At 57.5% G+C, this 22,588-nt stretch overlaps 1 protein-coding gene across 2 annotated transcripts in view; it reads left to right on the top strand.

The window, feature by feature from the left end:
- NRXN2 (neurexin 2) overlaps nucleotides 1-20,897 on the top strand; it is a gene marked incomplete at its 5' end in the record, with an annotated part of 99,964 nt that extends 79,067 nt beyond the window's left edge. For both annotated transcript variants that reach the window (XM_079929163.1, XM_079929162.1), the window contains 4 exons: nucleotides 197-286; nucleotides 3,782-4,107; nucleotides 6,658-6,736; nucleotides 19,019-20,897. In XM_079929163.1, the coding sequence (XP_079785289.1) occupies nucleotides 197-286; nucleotides 3,782-4,107; nucleotides 6,658-6,736; nucleotides 19,019-19,905 (1,382 nt within the window). In that variant the 3' untranslated portion in view covers nucleotides 19,906-20,897. The remainder of the gene's footprint in view (nucleotides 1-196; nucleotides 287-3,781; nucleotides 4,108-6,657; nucleotides 6,737-19,018) is intronic.
- Between the last annotated feature and the right edge of the window lie 1,691 nt (nucleotides 20,898-22,588).

A 22,588-nucleotide genomic window follows, 5' to 3' on the forward strand; every position in this document is an offset into this window, starting at 1 on the left:
GGCTGGCTCTGCATGGGAGCCTAGGGAGGGGGACCGGAGGGAGGACGAGGGACCCGCGTTTCTTCTCCCGCCTTGGGTGGACCTGGCCCCCTCTCCGTTGAATGTCGCTGCTTACTCTGAGTCTCCTGAGAAATGCATAATTACTTTTCTAATTTCGCCGCCTGAGAAACCTACTGTCTTTCTAAACTTTTCCAAGGAAACTTTGATAACGAGCGCCTGGCGATTGCTAGACAGAGAATCCCCTACCGGCTTGGTCGAGTAGTAGATGAATGGCTGCTCGACAAAGGTAATTAACCAGAATTAATTAATTAATTAATTAATTAACTTTAAAAACACTATCTTAAAGGTGCAGAGCTCTCTCTTTCCCCATCCGTGCCTTCCCCATCGCCCACCCCCTAGTAAAAGGACAATTGTCCGGCCAGGTTGTTCCCTTCCTCTCTGTTGTCCAGGGTCCCTGTCTTTTAGAGTGGTGGTTTGGGCAGGGGAGGGGCTTTTCCTAGAAGACGGAGAGTCCTTGGTCTCTTTCTAAACCTGGGAAGGGACTAGGGTCATAGGGGAGATCCTGGAACCCCTCCAGGAAAGCAGGCTGGAGTGCGGGTTGGGAGGGAGCTGCCCTGTTGGCTCAGAGGTTTTGTCAAGGGCCACCTGAGGGCCACAGCACACTGAGAAGCAGGAAGGCTTTGGGAAGCAGCAAGTGCTGGTCCTAGGATCCAAAGGCGGGTAGGAAGGGTCCACCAGGGTCATCTGAGGAGCAAAGGGAAGAGTGGGGGGCTCAGATCCTACTGGAAAGACTGCCACCCTGAGAGAGTGTCTGTGGGACTGCCATCTCTGGAACGGGCCCACCTTGGTCCGGAAGGTCTCCTAGAAGCAGTGGAGGTTGCAGGGAGACTAGGAGATGGGGAAGAGGTGGCCATCCCATGGGGATTCCTGTGCCTGCTGAGCCGATGAGGAAGACAGAACAGGCTGGCTAAGCGGCCGTATGTGTGAGGCGCTGCTGGGTGTGAGGGAGAAGGCCACTTGTCACCAAGGGAAGTTGGGGCCAAGGGCAAAGCCATCCCATTCCCTTTGGAGAGGGGGCGAGCTCTGTACCTCTAAGGCTAAACTCTAGGGGGGAAGTAGAACTGTTAAACCTCCACCTAACCAGCTGATAACTGTGCTTTTAAATGTCCACTGGGGCCTGCCCCAACTAAAACCCCCAATGTCACTTCCAGCCCCCAACGTGGCCAGCGGGGACTAAACATGCTGATAACCAGATGTGATAAATCCATAACAGGACAAAAAGTTAAAGGGACTAACAGACATCGCTAAAACCTACAGCCCCCGGCCACACTGGCTGCTCTCTCCAGCGGGGCGAACTTTAACCCTTTGAGGAGTTCATGGTGGGTGGGGCCCCAGAGGCCTAGTTGGCTCACCTGTGTAGCTTCCTCTCCATTACCCACCTCCTTCTCCCGGAATCAGAGAGGCCAAGGGAGCAGCTTGGGCTGAGGCTGGGACAACTTGTGACCCCAAGGGTAGGGAGAGCCGGACAGGCCCGGTAGGGGGGTGGGGGTGGAGGGACTCGTGGTCCAGATGAGGGAAGAGCTCCTGCCGGCGGTTTGGAAGCCCAGGCATCCTTTACTAGCTGCAGGGTCACATCTTCTCTTTAGGCCTCTGCTTCCTCTTCTAGAAAGTGAAGGGTTGGCCACATACTCTAGCATTTCCCAGAGTGTGGCTGGAGGAGCTCACTTGCTGCATGGCCTTGCTCAAGGCTTCCCCTTCCCGAGCCCCAGTTCCCTCCTCGGGGAGACAGGGCTGGTGATCCCGGCTCAGCCTGCCTCACACCGGGTGCTGTGAGGATGAGATGAAATGAGGAGCAGGAAAGTATTTGAGAACAAAAGCTGGGCATTCTTGGAGGGACTGCTTTACTGTTGGCACCTGGCGTGTGGTAGGTTCTCAATAAATATTTATTGAGTGAATCCAGTTCCAAAACAAGTCCTGTGAAGCGTAAGTCCCATGAGATGCTTCACGATAAAGAGATTTGTGGTTATAAAAAAGAGAGAGAGAAAGAGAGAGAGATTTGTGGTGAAATGAGCTTGAGAAGTCTGAATCCTGTTTCTTCCTCTTGGAGATGCATATGGACATGGATTTTAATAAAGGCTCTGAGAGGTCCTGTGAGAGACAAACCCCTTGTGTAATTGTGAAATGTTTGTTTTCCAAACTCATTTGACCACTGTGAACCTTCTCCCCTTCGTTTTTCTCATAATTCTCATATGCGAGAATAAACTCTGGACACAGTGCTCCTCAAGGGCCTCTCTGGGTCTGGTGTCCAGCTGCCACTCACTAGTTCTCCGCTTCTGTGGGCTCCGGCTCCCCCATCTGTAAGATGGTGACCCTGCTCCAGGCCTGAGGGAGGTGCTGGGCGGAGGGAGAGCTGGAGGAGGTACAGAGGTTGAGCAGAGGGGCCGAGCAGACACACCCCTGGCTGATCATTGACCAGAGGCCAGACAGATGGTTGGGTGCCCCAGAGGCCTGGGTGTCCCAGGGAACCTGTGTTGCCAGCAAGGGTGTGGGTTTCACAAGTTGGACCGTCCTCAGCCCAGGTTTGGGGGGCAGGGCTTACAGGCACGTAACTCTAAACCAGATCTTTAACAAAGCACTAACCAGAGGCTAACAAGGGCTAAGCCAGGTCTTAAACACCCCCAGCACCAGCAGCTGAAGGTCCAGGGGAGCAGGGGGCAACTTAGTAGTTCCTCTGACCCTCTCCCCCCAAAAATAAGCAACATCAAAACCAAAGTTAAATCTAAACTTAAACACAATAAATATCTTTTCTAAAAACCAAACCAAAGCAACAAACTCAGAGGGTTAAACTGACCCCCAGATCCATTAAAACCAAACAGAACAGCCAAACCCCACCCAGGTGGGCATTCTGAGGTGTAACTGCTAAGTAAAGAGTGAGGTTGGAGCTGGAGTGGGGTTTTTTTGGCTGTCAGCGAGCGAAGCAAGGTCCCTTTAACATTTTCCATCTCTGCGCTTGCACATCCTGGCGGGGAAGGAAGGTCTCTGCTCTCCAGGGCCTGATCCCCAGGCAGTGGCTGGGCCTTGGAGGGGAGGAGGAGAGAGGGGGGCCTGGCCAGAGGTCAGAGGGCCTGGTGGTGGCTGGGAGGGTGGCGTGAGGTCCGCGGCTGCTCCCAGCCTCACTCACGCTGGCGCTCCTCCCATGCGCTGTCCACCCCTCGGTCTCATCTCCATCCCTGCCCTGACATGCACGGACCATGTGGCCTGGCAGTCGCTGTTCTGTCTCTGCCTTTTTGTCTCCTCTACCTGCTGCTTCCGAGGGTTCTGTGGCTTGGGGCTGGACACTGGGTGTGGGAAGTTTGGGGAAGCACAGAGGGAAGATGGGGGGTCAAATTGAGGGAAGGGAAAGAAGGGGAGCGATGCCCCTGGAGCAGGAGAGGAGGGGGGATGGGAAGGCCAGAGGCATGAGCATGGTGGGGAGAGTGGGGAGCTGGGCCCCCTTTCCCAGCCCAAGTGTGTCCTGGAGATCCTTCCTGTCCAGGGTCCCTACCTGGCTGGGCTGGGCTAGTGGCTGACAAGGACTTTCCTTTTGGTGTCTGCCCCTTCCTCCTTTCTCCCTCCCCACCCCACCCCCACTTGCTGGTTTCCACCTCCACCCCTCCTTCCCTCCCTTGGATCTCCATCCATTCTCCCTATCCTTTTCTGGTCTCCCCACCCCACTGCCTGCCCCCCCCCCCCCCCCCCCCCCCCCCCGTCTGTCATTCCTGCCCCTTCCCCTCCCCGCCAGGCCGCCAGCTGACCATCTTCAACAGCCAGGCTGCCATCAAGATTGGGGGCCGGGATCAGGGCCGCCCTTTCCAGGGCCAGGTGTCCGGCCTCTACTACAATGGGCTCAAGGTGCTGGCGCTGGCCGCCGAGAGCGACCCCAACGTGCGGACCGAGGGCCACCTGCGCCTGGTGGGGGAGGGGCCGTCCGTGCTGCTCAGTGCGGAGACCACGGCCACCACCCTGCTGGCCGACATGGCTACCACCATCATGGAGACCACCACCACCATGGCCACCACCACCACGCGCCGGGGCCGCTCCCCCACGCTGAGGGACAGCACCACCCAGGTGAGGGCCCCTCCGCTGGTGCACGAGGAACGGGGCTCCAGGTGGGGAATAGGGCTGATGTCTGCATAGCAACTGTGGTGCTCAGGAAGGGTCGGAGGGGACTGTGGTTTAGGTGGGGCTGGCAAGGTCTCCTTTCTTTCTTTTTTTAAAAATATATTTGTTTATTTATTTATTTGGTTGTGCCGGGTCTTAGTTGTGGCAAGCGGGCTCCTTAGTTGTGCCTCGCCAGCTCCTTAGTTGTGGCATGCAAACTCTTCGTTGCGGCATGCATGCGGGATCTACTTTCCCGACCAGGGATCAAACCCGGGCCCCCTGCATTTGGAGCACGGAGTCTTAACCACTGCACCACTAGGGAAGTCCCCAAGGTCTCCTTTCTCAAAGCGATTGTCACCCTGATGGCCAGGGATGTTGTAGATGTGGAGGTGACCACTATTTCTAGGGGGACCATTCCCAGAGTTGAGGGGGAGTTTGGTACCCTAGCTAGACCAGGGAAGACCACCCCACTTATGAGAGAGGAAGTCCGGGCTGGGGATGAGGGGTAGAATGACCCCCTCTGCCTGCCCCATAACGAAGGCGACGCCCAGTGTCGTGTGGGCATCGAGGGAGAGATGGGGGGAGCCAGGATGGCGTCGCTTTGCGCAGGGCACAGAGACGACAGCACTGGAAGGGCTAGTGGCTCACCCAATGGTGGCAGCCCCTCTCCGGAGGCTGATGGAAGCAGGAGCAGCCTCTCCCTGATGGCTGGTGTCCTTGCAGTGAGACTGCCAGCCCGCTGCCTTCACACGTCCTCTCCGTGTGACCTTGAGTAGACGCCGCCGTGTAGCAGGCCTCAGTGTCCTCCATGCCTGTGCCTCAGAGCCGGGGCTGGTACAGACAGTCCCCTGGTGCTTTACCCTCCCTCCCCACTGCCTGCCCCACCTGCTCAGGTGCTCTCCCTGTGTCAGGTTTGAATTTATCTTCTCTTGCACCCAGGGGAGCACCGGAGGGGGCTGTACCTGAGAATGAGGCTCCACTGGGGAAGGACAGGGCTGGCTTTTCCGGTGGCCAAAGCCGATTGAGTATATGTGACTTACCAAGGCAGCCCTGGAGTGCAGCTGAGTTTTCTAGTTGTTGCTGCCGGTCATTGTTGGCCAGCGGGGGGAGGGCTCACACCTGGCACACTGGACCTTGCTCAGTCACCCTGCTCCCTCTGCCCAAGCTACTTCTGGCCCCCATCACACATGGCTGTGGGCCTCTGGGCCTGGAGGGACCTCTGCCCTCCCCAGGTGAAGGAGGTGCTGGGTCAGCCATGGGGATGCGTCTTACCTCCACTGCCAGCCCGCCTTCAGCCTCTGTAAATGAGGGCTGGGTTCTCTGAGCTGCAGTCCCCTTGTCCCTCCCCATCAGTGCTGCAGGGGCCTGGGTCTGGCTGACAGCCTCGTCCAGGCAAGAGAGTCAAGCCTGAGCCCCCTTCCGTTCTGCCTTCAATGCCAAGAAAATCGAGGGGACCTGAATGCCAGGCCTTGCTCTAGGGAGCGGGGAGCCCTGGGAGAAAGGCCTGGCTCTAGCCAAGGTTGGGCACCGGCCATGCCCAGTGCCCAATGGCAAGAAGGGCTGTCCAGTCTCAGTGTGAGGTGATGGGCAGACCATCCAGGTAGAAGAGAAGGGTGGGGTTCTAGGGGTCATAGCTGTGCTGGTGGAGCCTGCACAGGGGAGACTGGTGCAGAGGGGCGGAGATGCAGAAGGAAAATTAGTCTTCCAGGTCCCACCTTGCCCTTGGGTGAGGGCTGCAGTGTCCGAAGCTCAGGGGGTGGGGAAGAAGCAAGATGTGACCGTTTCACCCCCTACCCACCCCAGACTCCTCCCATCCTTGGCCTTCAGCCTGGCCCTCTCCCTTCACCCGAAGTCTCTCAGAGTCCGTTCCTGCTTGGATTCTGGGTTTCCCTCCTTGAGTTTCTTCCCTAGCACCCCCTGAGAATCCCTCCCACCCCTTAACACTCACTCTTCTTGGGGATTCTCTTTCTTTGCAAGCAGGAGAGAAAATGCTGACAAAGTCGACTCCTGTTGTCATGGCAACCACAGCCCTAATTATCGTGTGCAGCCCGGTTTCCAGGCTCCGGGAAGGGGGTTGGGAGAGAGATGAAGGTGGTGGGGTGGTGAGGCTGGAGCCAAGAAACCCCCCAGGTCCTGCTCCGTGTCTGCCTGTGCTGGCCTCCAGAGGCCCCTGTGCTTCACCTCCCTGCTGCCCCGGGCCCCCTCGCTCTGGCCCTGCAGTCCCAGTTCCGGGGTCCAGTCTCCCAGCCTTCCCAGAAATAAATGGCACAACGTGTGCTGTTTCATTGATCCCCGGGAGCGCGGGAACCGCCGCAGGGCAGGCGCTGTTCAGTCTACCTTTGCACAAGGGAGGTGGAGGCCCATGGTCACCCAGCGAGCGATGAGAGAGCTGGGGTGTGGACCAGGGTGTGTGTCTCAGCCCAGGGCTCATCCCCTGTGCCTCAAGAGGTGGCTGCGGGGCCTGCTGACCCAGCCTGGAACCCTCTTCTTTCCCCCCACCCTCCTCTCGCCCCCAAGAACACAGATGACCTCCTGGTGGCCTCGGCCGAGTGTCCGAGCGACGACGAGGACCTAGAGGAGTGTGAGCCCAGTACTGGTGAGTGCCTTTCCCCCCTCCCCTGCCCCGGGCCCGCTGCAACACTGATGGGAGGGGGGCGACTGTCCCTGCCACCTGGCCCGAGCCCAAGGGGCCTGCTGCCAGGCCTTAACTTTCCCTGGTAGCTTCCTTTCCCCTCCTACCATTGCCCCAGGTCCCGCAAATGCCCCCTGGCGAGGCAGTTTCTGGCGTTTTGGTGCCCCTCAGAGATAGTGAGGTCCTTAGCTTGGGGTCCTGGGGTTGAGGGCCAAGGGATGCTGGGAGGGAAAGAGGGAGACTTTTCCCTAGAAAGATGAGTAACTGCAGCTCCCATGAGTCCTTAGGGTGTGTGTGTCGGGGGGCGGGGTGTGTGGGGGATGGGGATGGGGAACACAGGCCTAGGAACTACAATTCCCATCGACTCCTGGGTCCAGAACTACAACTCCCATCAGTCCCCGAGGCCTGGTGTTCTTTTGGTCGCTAGAAGAGGAGGTCTCTGCTGGCTCCTGAACCCTCCTCATTCCCAGAGTCAGGGAGGTGGCCAGACACTGCCGGGGCTGCCAGGCCAAGCTGGGGCAGTTACTGCACAGTGTCGGGCAGCGTGCTGGGTAGGAGGTGCCCCAGCCAGACATGATGTCCCCCGGGGAGATTGGGCCTGGGGTCTGGTCCACATTTCTAGTTGGGGAGCTGCTATAGGAGGAGAGCAGAGCTGGGAGGGAAGGCTTACAGGGGGAGGCATTCCAGGGCTCTACTTGATGCTTCCAGCTGGAGAGAAGGGTGCAGCCCCAGAGAGAGAGAGACCAGATTGGCAAGGCAGGGGTGGGCCTTGGGTGCCGACTCAGAAGTGTGGGGTGTGGAACGGCACAGGGGGTGCCTCTGAACAGGTGGGCGGTGGCTGGGAGGAGCTGAGGTCCTGGTGCTTGAGGCTGGCAGCGGGAATGGAAGGAGACTGGATGTGGCCAGATTTCCCAGTGGGAGCGCGTGGGCTTGGTGGTGTCCTGGATGAGCCCCTGGGAGCCTCATCCCTTGCTTGGGTTTCCAGAGACTTCTCTCCGTTACTTTGCAGTGTGTGGCACCTGGGTTGTTGGTACTGGAAGGCTGGAGGTTGGGGCAGGTGCCCACAGGGTTGGGGCGGGGGGTGATGGGGTCAGCTGAGGTGGGCAGTGTGACCTGGGCATATCCTGTGAATCTGGCCTGGGCATGAGCCTAGGGGGTCTGCCAGCCCCAGAAGAGACACTCTGGGGCTGAAGGTGAGGGTGGGCTGCAACCAAGGAAGGAGTGTGAGGAGCCTTGGAGCAGAGGCTCAGGTTCCAGAGACCAAGGGCAGAGAGGTTTCTGGGGCGCAGGCCGCCAGGCCCAGAGGCTGAAGCCTGACTGCTCCGTGTCCCCCCAGTAGGCCAGAGCTGAGGGGGTTGTTCTGGCAGTCCTGGGCCCTGAGGTCCTTGGGGGAGCCTCCGGCTGCTGGGCTGGAAAGGCCTCCTCCGCCACAGCCAGGACCAGTGCTTTCCGGACAGACACCCTCCACTGTGGGGAGTCTCCTCTGCTGGGGGCTCTCCCCTCCGTCTCACTGGATGATCTCGGCTCAGGGATGCACCCTCACACCCCACCGTTGCTTTGGGAGGCCCTGGGAATCTGGCAGCTTCGACACAGCACTCTCCTTGCACCCTGCTTTTCCCCCTACCTAGTTACTGGTGGGGCTTTCCTATAGGTGGACACAGTACCTCAAGCCTAGGCCTGCGGGGAGCACCTGGGACACATGGTCCCCTGAGAGCCCCGGGATGGGACTCTGGGGACAAAAGGCTGTGCGGTCACGAGAAAAGGGCCCGGCTTGGCCCTGCCACATGTGTTTGCACACTCAGGGGTGGGAACTGCCAGGTGACAGGAGGAGCCTCTGCTCTCCCTGGACCCTGCAGAGGGCCATGATGCAGGGACGGGAAGCGCACACTGGGCTACCCCAAGGCCACATCCTGTCCACCAAAATTCTGGCCTCCCAGCCCCAGCCCGGGGTCTTGTCAGGGGCCTGGGTGTGATGCTGAGCGCGTGCACAGGTGGGCCGAGCTCTTTTAGGCTGTGTTGGGACCACGGAGTGAGGAGGAGCTGAAGTGGGCGGGTCAGCTGCCCTCCCCGCATCAAAGGGCCAAGTATGTGAGGGGACAAGGAGGGTGGAGGAGGAATGGAAGCTGGGGGATGGGGAGAGGCTGGCGGGCCAGCCCAGCATCCAGCTTTAAAAATAAGAGGGAGGGAGGGCAGAGTGCATGCTTGAGCCCCCAGAGAAAACCATCGCAACCCACAGGTGTGCATCGCGTATGTTTGCACCTCCACGCTCATACTGCCCTGAAATGCTTAAATTGGATTTTTATCTTGATGGGAGGCCAGACAACGACCAAGATGACTCCAGGGTCCCTCAGGCTGATTTAGACTGTGATACACCCCACCTGGAGAGGGAGGGGACTCAGGCCAGAGCCCTCTTGTGCCCCCAGTGTAGGGAGGCTTTTTCTCTAGCAGACAACCAGGACTCCTTGGGCTCCAAGGTCAGTGTCAGAGGTGGAGGCAGCCTGGCTGGAGACAGCAGCTACCCAGGGGCTGACCGCAGGCTCTTTGCACCCCTCTCACCTGCCAGATCTTCCTTCCTGGGTCCAGGTGTGAAGCCTCGGGTCATCCCTGAAACGTTTCACACCTTCCCTTGACTTGGACCCCTCCACAGACCCCAGGTCCCAGCCTCCCCAGCCTGGAGAGCCCATCATCTAATGGTTATTTTACCTGAGGTTGGCAGCCCAGCCAAGAGTATTGTGTTGATGGACACGGTGTTTAACTTCTTTTGAATGGGAGTGCCTTTATGGGGACCTGCCCTGCATAGTGGGCAATGTGACCCAATGCCCCTCGCTGCCTTAGCCAGCCTGTCCCACACGTTGTGTTACGGGCCTGGCCCCTGTAGGAATTGCTCCCCTTGAGGCACATAGGAAGTGCACACACAGACTCACCCACAGAGGGACCCAGCTACATGCACACTCGTGTCTGACCGGAGGCACGCCCACGTCCAGGCACAAACATTTATGGACCTACCAGCAAGCTCACGCACATCCACTTCCACAGGTACTCGTATGTTCAGACCTAAAGGGCACCATCTGTGCCTAGAGCGAAAGAGGCGCCAGGTGCTTAGATCTAAAGAGACACGCGTGTATTCAGAGCCCCGGGAGTCCGATGAGCACAGACAAACCCACACACGTGCACATCTTCACAGAGGTACACACGTGTGCTCAGAGCTGCAGTCCTGCATGTGTGGGCTTAGGGCTCCACACCTAGATGTGGACTCACGGGTGTCTGCCAGTGAGTAAGTGTAAGTGTAAGTGTCTAAAGAGACACTTGCACACGAGCTCAGCTGCACAAGGGTGCATACGCAGCATGTCTTCAACCCACCAGGGCAGTTGCGTGTGCTCAGAGCCGCACATCCACGTGCACACAGACCCACTGAAGCGCACGTGTGCACATCTCTCGAGGAGCAGACCAGATGTTCAGAATCACACGCACGTGCTCAGAGCACTTGCATATTTCACACACTCACGAGACACGCACACCTATGTGCTCAGACCCTCAAGGCCCAGGCATATACGAATCCTCAGACTCTCAGAATTCCACATCCACGCTCAGCTCACAGAGGCACACACACGTGTACAAATCCACTTGCATCACACACATGCTCACACATGTGCTCAGGCCACAGAATCCTCCACGTGAGCTCAGACGTACAGACACTCACAGATGTTTCAGAATCACAGGTATGTGTGTGCGTGTTCAGGGCAGGCACGTATACGACATGCACACATGTGCACGTGGGCGTGTGAATTCAGGGATGTACACGTCTGCGCCCAGGCTCACAGAGGTGCACGAGTGTCACAGCGCCACCCCCTCATACACTTGGGCTCAGACCTACAGCCGCCTGCACATCTGTTCCCGTACTCTAAGACACACACATCCTCAAAGGCATATCCTCGTGTACCGACGTGTGTGCTCATGCTGAAGGCCATGAGGGCACACGTGTGTGCATCCTCAGGCAGGCTGTGTGTGCCCAGACCCAGGGGTCCAGGCATACGCACACATTTCTTCAGACTCACAGACCTGCGCCCCTGCCCCACCGCCCCAGGAAAGGAGACCCTCGGAGGCCCACCTCAGCTCAGACCTTCTGAGGCTTACTCTGATGTGCATGCCTTATGCTCAGACACACACACACGTGCTCACACCCCTCAAGGCATGCATACTCGTATTCAGTCCCACGGTGGTGTACACACACGTGAACACACACACACACACACACAGAGTCAGGCCAACACTGACACGGGCGCTCACAGCTGCTGGTGTACTTACTCATATGCTTAGAGGTACACATGCAGCTCCACACAGAAGGACGCCCACATATCCGTGGACCCTCAGGCCAATCACACATGTTCAGACACAGTAAAATGCATGCTTCCGTGTTCACCAGGTGAGCACACAGACCCACAAGGACCCACACATACATGTGTACTCGGCTTCATATAAGCCCACGTGTGCTCAGACCCAGAGAGGCAGCCTCATGCACTCGGCCCACTACAGAGGCGTTGCCCCCGTGCACACATACACAGGGCCCTCAGAGGCGTACACATGCTTAGTTCCACAGGCACAAACACATTTGCTCAGACCCACACATCTAGCTCAGAATCACAGAGGCACAAACATGTTCAGATTCCAGCGTGTCTTAAGGTAACACTAGTTGTAACAGAGAAACTCTCGGCACCCGTGGTTAAACACATAGACATTGACTTCTCCTTCACGTAAAGTTATAAACACTGTTCCTGATGGGTGAGCAGCTTTTTTTTTTTTTAACATCTTTATTGGAGTATAATTGCTTTACAATGGTGTGTTAGTTGCTGCTGTATAACAAAGTGAATCAGCTATATGTATACATATATCCCCATATCCCCTCCCTCTTGCGTCTCCCTCCCACCCTCCCTATCCCACCCCTCTAGGTGGTCACAAAGCACCAAGCTGATCTCCCCGTGCGATACAGCTGCTTCCCACTAGCTATCTGTTTTACATTTGGTAGTGTATACATGTCCATGCCACTCTCTCACTTCGTCCCAGCTTACGCTTTCCCCTCCCCATGTCCTCAAGTCCATTCTGTACATCTGCGTCTTTATTCCTGTCCTCCCCCTAGGTTCAACAGAACCATTTTTTTTTTTTTTTTTAGATTCCATATATATGTGTTAGAACACGGTATTTGTTTTTCTCTTTCTGACTTACTTCACTCTATGACAGACTCTAGGTCCATCCACCTCGCTACAAATAACTCAATTTCATTTCTTTTTATGGCTGAGTAATGTTCCATTGTATGTATGTGCCACATCTTCTTTATCCATTCATCTGTCGATGGACACTTAGGTGAGCAGCTCTTTTCAGGGCGCTGATTCAGGGCTGGTCTGTCTCCACCTTGAAGCTGCATCATCTTCACCGTGACTTCCCGAGTTGTGGTGGAAGGGGATACGCAGGGAGGGGCATGAAGGGGAGGGTTTATGGGCCAGGCCTGGGAGGAAGAGGTGTGCATGGGCCCTACTGATTCTGTTCTCCAGAGCTCGGTCATGTGGCACGACCTAGCTTCCAGGCAGTCCAGGAGGAAGCAAAAACAGATTTGGTGACCAGCTAGCCATTTATTTGCCACAGTCTGGGCTTTGGGTCACCAACGATCCAGTCCACTGTTCCCCCCACTGACAGAACACACCCACTCCTACCCAGGAGAGACACCTGAAGCCCTACCCGGTTAGGATAGTCATCTCAGAGGTGAGGATGTCTGGGAGATGGACCCGCTCCATTGGGTCCAGACTTGGCTCCTGGGTACCCATATGTGGTCTGGATACCCATGAACTAAAAGGATAATTGATCTCACTGCCCATACAGCCCAACACACACCCAGAATACCATGATGGGCCAGAGAAAACCACCACCATAAAACCCTGCGTCCAAAGGGAAGGATGGAGGGTGCATAGCAGCTTGTAGTTCCTAGTGTTGGGAAGATCCAGCCAGCAGGCAGCTTGAGGCTCTGCCCTCAGTAGTGGGGAAGTTTCTCCCTGAAACCCCACCTCTGCTGTGTGTGAGAAACTCCCCTCTGCTTTGTCTGGGGCCCTGGCGCTGCCCTCTGGCAGACCCTTCCCAGTCCTCCATCCTCTGGGTGGGTGTCGGGAAAATGACCTCCTTGGAGGTCTCACAGCCTTGACGGCCCTCTCTTCCTGCTCATGCATATTTGGGGGCCCAAGGCTCCAGCAGTCAACGGAACGGCACTCAGAGTTCTCTCCTAGACATAATTCTCAAGCCTGTTTATTTCCTTGTTTCTCTGCCCTATCTCTTAATTTAGTGGTGACTATCTTGAGGGCGTTTGAAACAATAGGCGGGGAGACACACCCTTAGTGTGATCCTTGAGGCAAGGCTGAGCCCCGTTTTTCAGGTGGAAGTGTCACTGGGCCACTATCCCTGAAAGCCGTTTCCAGTCTTCTCTTTTAAGATTTGGGGTTTGGGGGCAGTGGTTCTTCTGACACTTGCCGGCCCCGCATTTCTGGGCTCTCGCTGGTCCCTTCATCTCTGTTGCAAACGCACCAATTCTCGTCTAATGTTGTTTCTTTCTTCTAATATGTTACCAAACACAGAAAGTAAAAGCCGGCATTGTCCCGACTTTTCTGGCACCTTCCCTTAGTGCCTCAGCCTCAGTAAGCACGTGGTCTGTCCCAAGCAACGGTTGGTGCCAGGTGCCCTGCCGCTGCATTATGTGGTTCTGCATCTTTCCAGCCTCCAAATCCATTTTCTTGAATTGTTACCTGAGGGCCACAGGTTTTTGTTAATGTGACACCCACTTCTGGCTGTGTCTGTATTAGTTAAGGTAACATGTGTTTCTGTAACAGATAATCTCCCCCCGAATCTCAGTGGGTCCTTCAAGGGGAGTTTCTGACTCAGGTGAAGCCCCACCTGGGTGCTCCTGACCAGCAGGTGGCTCTGCCCCAGGGAGTGCTTGGGGAATCCAGAGACCTCCCATCTGTGGCTCCTCCATTTCAACACGTGGTTCGCAAGGTCACTGGAAGGAGGAGAAGGAGTGCGGAGGATCGGGCACTGGAGCTTTTATGGGCCCGTACTGGCACTGACCACTGCTTACTCCTGTGGCCGCACCTACTTGCAAGGGATGCTGGGAAATGTAGTCTCACTACCCGAGGGCAAGAGGTGGTCACAGAGGCACAACCGCGTGTGTTCAGACCCGTGGTGGCACGCTCACATGTTCTCAGCGACACATTCATGCATTCACATGCACACACGAGCTCGGACCCAGGCCTAGAGGCAGGCGGACCACACACAAACCACGTACAGAGCACAGGCTCACTCACATGCACGCACGTCCGCTAAGACTCGCTGACATGCATGCTCACGTGCTTGGATTCATTGAGGTTCGAGCGCGCGCGCGCGCGCACACACACACACACACACACACACACACACACACACACACACGCTTAGAGACACGTGCCCAGCTGCGCAGAAACAGACCCTCAGAGGGGTGGGTGCACATGCATGCACACAGTAGGCGCTTCACCGCCTATGACCTTGACTCCACCTTGACGTTTGCCCTTGCTGTGTGTGGGTTTCCAGGTGGGGAGGGGTGGTACCCTTCAGGCCACTGCACACAGTTGCACAGATTGTTCTCTGCTGGAACAGGTGAGTAAGGGCTGAAATCTAGCCAGTGCTCTGCTTGCCAAGCTGTGTGTCCTGCGCCCTGGAGCGGGGCTGTGCCCACCAGGAGAACAGAATGCCTTTTTCCAGTTTTGCACAGAGACACTGTTTGCCAAATGGTGTACCTGCAGGGCTGTGGCCACACTGAGGGTCTGCCATGTTTCTAATCCACACGAAATGCCCTGTGGACTAGTGGCCTTCTTGCCGTCACAGCCTGGGCAGGGCACCCAGCACTGGCAGATGAGGCCTCGGGCAGCTGACTGCTTAGTCTCTGACGTTCAGCCTCAGTTCTACATGCTGCTTTGGGGGTGGGCGCATCTTGCTTGGGAGGGAATGGGGTTCTTGGGTAGGTTTTCAGTCAAGGGCCTTCTTTGCCCTAAAGGCAGAAAGGGCCCAGCTTGCTTGTCCAGCGGCCCCCAGAGGCAGGGGAGCTGGGGGAGGAGGGTGCTCGGGAATGGCTTGTGGTCTCCTTGGCCAGAATGGAATTTCTTTTAGTAAGCGGAACTGACATGCACTGAAATTCAATTTAGGAGCAGAGGGTGGGTGGCGTCTATGATAAGTGCTCCTGTGAATCTTTCCCAAATGCTGCAGTTGCCTGAAGTGGGGGAGGGGAGGGAGGCTGCCTAGGGTCCTTATCGGACCCCCAGGGGCACCCCATCCCAATGTGCACCCTTGGCATAGAGCAGGACCCAGGGTCCGAGGCACCATGAGTCTTCATGAGTTTGCACCCCTAAAAGCCCAGTGGGAGGGGTGTCCTGGGAGCCCCCAGTTGGACTTCTGCAGTGAGAAGTCTCTGAGGGTTCCTGCCCTCCTCCAGGCCCCACTAACTCCTCATTGGCACAAGCTTGCCTGACCCTTCCTGCATGACCCCAGGAAAAGACGGTACCCTACTGCCACAGAGCCCAGGCCGACTTGAGTGAGAGTTGGGGAAGGAAGGCAGCGTGGGGTCTCAGTAGTGTGTCGTCTTGTGGTGAGGGGTGTAGGGCCCAGGGAGGAAGTGGCGTGGGAGGTGGAGGCTGAGGTTCAGGGCCAGGAGAAGGAGACACCAAGGGGCAGTTGTGGCAGTGTGGGGGGATGTGAGTGAGGGCAGGGCACCCTCAGGAGATGCTGTCAAAGCCTTGGGCCAGGGAAAGTCCCCAAAGGAGTTGGGGATGCAGGGACAGGACCGAGACCCAGAGATGGAGGCCAGGAATTGGCTGCGGTTGAAGGGCAGGGCCGAGAAGTCAATATGACCAGGACTGGGAGGGCTCTGGAGGCAGGGCTGGGGGAGGCAGGAGGCTGCACAGGGGGACCCTGGGAGCCTGTGTGTCCCAAGGACCTAAGGAGCCAGTGAATTGGGGCAAATGGTTGTGGGCGGTGGGGGTGGGGGGCGGCTCAGGCTGAGCAGGATTTGTCTGTGGTCCAAGGCCTGAAGCCCCCATACACCCTCATCTACTGGGGAGGTGAGCAAAAGGATAGAAAGCCAAGGTCTACGCCCTGATTGGCCTGATCAACCCCTTGGGCCATGATGTGTCCCCAGCAAGGGCCTTCCCTGGCAGTGAGTCCAAACCTGTGCCTCCAGGACAGAATAGGGACAAGGTGTCAGAGGCACCCAAGGCAGGGAGGAGCCTCTGGAGGTCTGCCTGGAAGAGGAGGTATTTGGTTGGATTCAAAGGATGAATGAGATATCAGCAGGGGAAAGGTGTTCTGAACAGAAGGCAAAGTTCAGGAAGGGGGCAGGTGGTGTGGGCCAGCAGTGAGGACCCCAGATGTGTTCAGGGTCCACACAGGGAAGGGAACCTTGTCATGGCTGGGCCCAGATGCTACCACTCGAAGGGCTACCAGCCTCCTCCTGAGACCTAACAGCTGAGTTTGCCACTTACCCAGGGGCCAGGTTGCTGGGCCATCCTTGGTGGGTCTAGGGCTCAGTAGGGATGGGAGGACAATCTATGTTCATCCACAGGCTGGGATCCAGGCCTTGGCCTCACCCTGGGCCTGGAGCCCAATACCCTAATTTTATAGATGAGGAAATTGAGGCCCAGGAAATGAAAGAAACTTGCCCACAGTCACAGGAATTAATGACAGAACAGGTCTTGGCCTCCCACATTAAAATCCAAGCCAAGAGTCAAGCAGCCTAGCAGATTCCTGCAGGCGTGGGGAGGATGAGTCAGGCCTTCCGGGGCTCCTTGTGAGACTTGGCCCTCGCCTGGCCTCTGAGAGCCACAGAAGGGACTGGATAGTCTATTCATTCATGTAGCCTGACAGTGACACCTGGAAGACCCTGGAAGTCCTGCCCACCCCAGGCCTCAGCATCCTCCTCCATAAAAAGCCGGGGTTGGACAGTTCCAGCCCCACAAAACATGCTTCTCTGCTCTTGGCTCAGTTTTCCAGTGTGGCTGAGCCGGTGGAAGCCCAGGTGCCCCGAGGCTTCACAATCTGGGGTGCAGGTGAGCCCCTGTCCAGGGGGAGATTGGAGCCTGGTGGGGAGAGCAGCCTGAGGAGCTCAGCAAGGCTGTGAGTTCAACAGCAAGGTCTTGGCCGAGCTGGCTAGTGTGGCCAAGGACAGCTCTGCCAAACTGCTGGAGCTTGCGATCGGAAGGATCAGCAGAGGTGTTCGAACAGCAGGGTGGAGACCAGAGCGCTTTGGGTGGGGGGAGGAGGAGGAGAGGTGCCAAGGTGTGGTGGTGGTGGCACATGGCTGGCCTGGATGCACTGGGGCAGAGGGGTCTGTCGGGGAAGCCCTGAGAAGCCTCCCATGGAGCGGGTGGGAGGTTTGTGGTGTGATCTCTGAAGATCAAACCCTGCAGAGAGACCAGCAAGCTGCACTCAGATGGGGGCAGGGCTTGAGCTGTGCTGGAGGGAGAGCTAGAGAGGAAACCTACAGCCCCTACCAGGCCCAGAGCTGCCCCTCCAAGAGGAGGGAGCCCTTCCACCAGCCACCTAGACCCAGGGCTGCAGCTCTGTTCTACCCCAGACCAGTGGGTTGCAGTGCTTTTGTTTGAGAGGGGGCCCAGCGGGCTGATGGGAGTTGTAGTTGTTGACCCAGGGGCTGATGAGAATTGTGGTCCACACCCCTGTAAGAACTAATGGGAGTTGTAATTCTCACCCTCTGGGGGCTGATGGGAATTGCAGTTTTGGCCCAAGGGACCCCAGTTATCCGACCTAGGGAGTGAGGAGACCTACACCCCTACCCCAAAGGCCCTCCCCAGTAGTTCTCCTGGGCCCTATATTAGCAAGTGCATCCTTCCCAGATGGCTGTGTATGTATTTTCTTTTCTTTTTTTGCTTTCTTCTTCTTTCCGTTGTTTTATTATTGTTTTAAACAATAATAAGAGGGCCAGAGGCCGTCAAGCCCTGGCCAGGTCCTGGCGGCCCATGGGGGTTCTGGGGAGGGGGAGGGGGGGAAGTCAGTGGGGGTCAGAGGTGGAGGGTGAAGAAAGAGAAAGTTGGGGATTTAGGGTTAGCTCAAGAATCATGTGTCCCTGCCCAATTCCCTCACTCACTCCCTGTCCTTCCTCACCTCCTTACCTCAACATGGCTTCTCACCACCACTCCCAAAGTCCTATAGGATAGGACCCTCCTCCAATGTGCCCGTGTGTCCCTGCCAGCTCTTCCTCCTGGACCTCATCACCTCCCACCTTCAGTTCTCCTCTCCCCTTGACCAACCTGCAGTTAGCCTTCAAAGCCCCTTCCCATGCTCATCGCCTCCCAAGTCCTCTCACCCATGAGGCAATTCCTACGCAGCTGCCTGTCACGTGCCTCCTCCCCAAGCCTTCCTTCCCACTGCTCCCTCCCTCCCCCACACGCTGACACCAAGTGGTGGTAACAGTTCCTCAACGCCAGCCTTCACCGTGCAGATTTCAGCTTTGTGTTTAATGAGGGGGAGAGGGCCCAAGTGAGGGAGGAGAGAGAGTATTCTGGAGGAAGCAAGTTGTTCAGGGAGAGAAGAGTGAGGGAGGGAGATACCAAACAGATAGAAAGGAAACGTTGTACGGAAAAGTTGTTTTTTTCTTATTTTTTCCGGGAGAACCCGCTTACACAGCTCTGTTTGTAATTTTTTTCTTCATGCTAAAATCACACGGCCTATTTGTTGATGTAAGTTGCCTGAATTCCGTGGTATGCTATCTTCTTTTTTAAAAACAAAAGAAAAAAAAAAAAAAAGCAAAAAAAGAGAAAAACCCAGAAAAAACCCTAAAAGATATTGTTGTTAGGTTTGTTTAAATGCTGCTCTTGTATCTGTTTTTAAAGCCTTAAACCAGTAGAATTCTTTTTTTCTTTTCCATTTCTTTTCTATTTCCTTTCCTTTCTTTTCCTTTTGGTTTCTTAAGACAAACAAAAGACCAAAACCCAGAGAGCCACAGAGCCCGTGCGTGGGGTGCCCAGGGCATCCGAGCCGCTGCCCGCTTAAAGCTTAAAGCGCAGTGCTCCGGCCGGCTGGCGGGCGGGCCCAGCCCGCTCTAGTCTCCGCCAAAGCCAATTGGAACCGATTTGGGTGTGTGAGGCTGTTGTTTCTCTCTCTGTGCCGGCCGCCTGCACCCCGGCCCTCGCTGACGCCCTGTCTTTTCTCTTCTCTCTCTTGTTCTAGGAGGAGAGTTAATATTGCCCATTATCACGGAGGACTCCTTAGACCCCCCTCCCGTGGCCACCCGATCCCCCTTCGTGCCCCCACCCCCTACCTTCTACCCCTTCCTCACGGGCGTGGGTGCCACCCAAGACACCCTGCCCCCGCCCGCGGCCCGCCGCCCGCCCGCCGGGGGCCCGTGCCAGGCCGAGCAGGACGACAGCGACTGCGAGGAGCCTATCGAGGCCTCGGGCTTTGCCTCCGGCGAGGTCTTTGACTCCAGCCTCCCCCCCACGGACGACGAGGACTTTTACACCACCTTTCCCCTGGTCACGGACCGCACCACCCTCCTCTCCCCCCGCAAACCCGCTCCCCGGCCCAACCTCAGGACAGATGGGGCCACGGGCGCCCCTGGGGTGCTGCTCGCCCCCTCCGCCCCGGCCCCCAACCTGCCAGCGGGCAAAATGAACCACCGAGACCCGCTGCAGCCCCTGCTGGAGAACCCACCCCTGGGGCCCGGGGCCCCCACGTCCTTCGAGCCGCGGAGGCCCCCTCCCCTGCGCCCCGGCGTGACCTCCGCCCCCGGCTTCCCCCATCTGCCCACAGCCAACCCCACGGGGCCTGGGGAGCGGGGCCCGCCGGGCGCAGTGGAGGTGATCCGGGAGTCCAGCAGCACCACAGGCATGGTGGTGGGCATCGTGGCGGCCGCGGCGCTCTGCATCCTCATCCTCCTCTATGCCATGTACAAGTACCGCAACCGCGACGAGGGCTCCTACCAGGTGGACCAGAGCCGGAACTACATCAGTAACTCGGCCCAGAGCAACGGGGCGGTGGTGAAAGAGAAGGCCCCGGCTGCCCCCAAGACGCCCAGCAAGGCCAAGAAGAACAAAGACAAGGAGTATTACGTCTGAGCCCCCGGCACCGCGCCCCACTGCCAGCTGCCCCTCCTGGGAGGGCCCGAGAGGAGGGTGCGGCCCTCTCCCTGCCGGGGCCCTGGGGACCCACTCCCTGGCTGCCTCAGACTTCTCTCACGAAGAGGAAACGCAAAAAAATGAAAGGAAAAAAAAAAAAGGAAAACCCCGTGCTCGTCCCCTTCCTCCTGCCGTCCGTCGGCGCGGAGTCATCGTGCGTCCTGGGGCTGTCTGTCCCTCTCAGCTCTGCGCCCATCGGGCAGGGCACGTGCTCACAGCCCTGGGTTGATTTATTTTTTTAAGGGGGGTAGTTTTATTTTGGTGGGGTTGGGAGGGAAGGAAGACTGGGGGTTTTGTACAGTGTCAACTACTCGTCCTGTTCATTTTCCTCCATTTTTCTTCCTCCTCCCTCTGTTCCCCCAGCCTTCCTTCTCTTCCCAAGCCCTCCAGTCCCCACCCCAGGCTTGCTATGTCTCTCTGTCCCCACCCTCCTTCCCCAGTTCTTTTTGTGTGTGTCTGGTTTCCCCCTTCCTTTCCTCCCTTTGGGTTTCCAGAGTCGGTGGGAGAAGGGCAGGAGGGTGGGCGGAGCGTCCCAGCGGGGGGCGGGGCCGGGATGGCCCCGAGAGCCATGGCTCCGCCCACCAGGAGGAGGCGCCTGCCTGGTTCCGCCCAGGGAAGGGGCTCGGGCCTGGGAAGACCTGTTCTGTTGTGTGCCGCCGGGCGACGTGCATTGATGGGGAAGCTGCTGGAGGAGCAGGGTGGGGGGCGGGTGGGAGGGGAAAGGCAAATGCAGATATATATTGAAGACAATTAATCTAGATATCGCGAGCAGCAGCCTGTGGCACCCATTGGGTGCGGGCAGCAGGGAAGAGAGGGAGCCAGGCATTACCCGCATACTGCTGGGGTCACTTATCTGCCCACAGGCTCCCTGCTCCCCAGTTTTTTTTTTTCTCTCTTTGTTAACAAATGTGTCTGAGTCTTGGATAACACCCCAACCCCGGAAATGTGTGGGAAAAGAAAACAAAAACTTTCCAAATCCAACGGTCCTGTGCAGTTTGTTCGGGTTGGGTGCTTTTGGGACATTGGTCTGAGCTCTGGGCTGGGGTCTGGGTGCAGATTGGAGCCCACGAGAGCTGGTAAGTAGCCCCCAAAGTTTTGGGCTGAGCATGACTTTGGGCACCTTGGGGCAGCTTGTCTTTGTCTCACCCCCATGTCCCAGCGGGCTGGGGAAGGAGACCGCAAACAGGCCCCAGGCTTGTGAGCGATGACTGGTCTCTGGTCCCATTGGCCACGGACCTTAGCTTCTCTGGGGGCTGACAAATCCCGAGACGGGAGCAGTGTTTTGCCCCCTAGTGGCTAAAGAGGGCCTGCCCTTCTGGTGGCTGTGTGTGCAGGGCATTGGCCTTGACACAGCCCTTGGGGGAGGTGATGTTATTCCTGGGTGGGAAGAGCTTCAGTGGCTGGTCCAAGGTCTCAAGGTAACTCAGTGTCTGAGTCCAGATTGGCCCCTAGTTCCGCCTAACTCCGGTCTCTGCCCCTTCTGCATCTCTAGGGTTTGGACCTTGCCCCCTCCTGGCTGACCGTGGGCAGCCCCTGTGGCCGCAGGCGGAAGTAGAGCCAGCACACCTCAGACCAGGTGTTTGCTTCTTCATGGGGACACTAAACAGGCTCATGGTCCCAGACATGTGAGATGGGTCTGGATTTGTTAAGCCTCTCCGTCGAAAGGAGCCGAGACTCTTGAGATGGGGGTTGTACACGAGGAGCCGCGCACCTGGGCACCCTCGGGAGAGCAAGCAGAGTGTGGGTGGGCCTGTGTCTCCCAGGGGGCCACGGTGGGCCGCCACGCCACTGGACACAGGACTCAGCCACGCTTCCGTCACTCAGGTCTCCTCTGCCTTCGGCTTGGTGGGTCTCGCCTCCCCCTCCTGGCTCTGCTTTCTCGTGCTCTTGGCTCACTGTGGCCCTTCACCGCCCTATTCTGCTTCCTGAGCTCCTACCTCGGGCGGCTCTGCTGCTGGCCAGCTCGTTCTTGCAGCATCTTCCAGCTCACAAGCCTGGTCTGTGTTTAGGCCTGGACAGCACCGAGGGCCCTTGGGCTCAACTGCCCACAGGAGCCCCACCCAGGGCCGCCTCATCTCCCCCTCCTTCCCTCCATCCTGGGACGAAGCTCTTATCGTGGGACCACCCTTCCCACCACAGGTTGTGCCCCAGTGGCCCTTGAGAGTCCTCCCCCCACCCCCAAGTCCTAACATGGGTGGGAGAGCGAGTCTTCCCCCAGCGGCCCCTGAAGGTGGGTTCCCATGGACTTGGCCTCCCCTTGCCCTCCTGAACCAGCCACCAGGAGGGAGGTTTGGGCCCCACTTGCCTCCTACAGCTGCTCAGTCTTGGAGATCAGCATCACCGAGGCCGCCTCTAACCCTCTGTGGGAGCCCGAGGGGGGAGGCCTGACCTGAGGCAGGTTTGTCAAGACATCCTGTTCCTGTGCCGGTAATGGCCTTGCCCCCGGCTCTTCTGCTGCCGCTCTCTCAGTCCAAGGAATGGAGACTTAGCTCAGGTTCTCCTCCCCCATCACCACTGGCCAGAGAAAGCAAAGAGAGGCAGGCAGGATTTCCTTGGTATCAAGAAGGGAGCATCCTTACTCCAGAAATTCTAGAGTGGCCTTGAATAGTCTATCAGAGTAGGG

The sequence above is a fragment of the Stenella coeruleoalba genome (genome assembly GCF_951394435.1).
Source record: "Stenella coeruleoalba genome assembly, chromosome: 8".
NCBI lineage: Eukaryota > Metazoa > Chordata > Mammalia > Artiodactyla > Delphinidae > Stenella > Stenella coeruleoalba.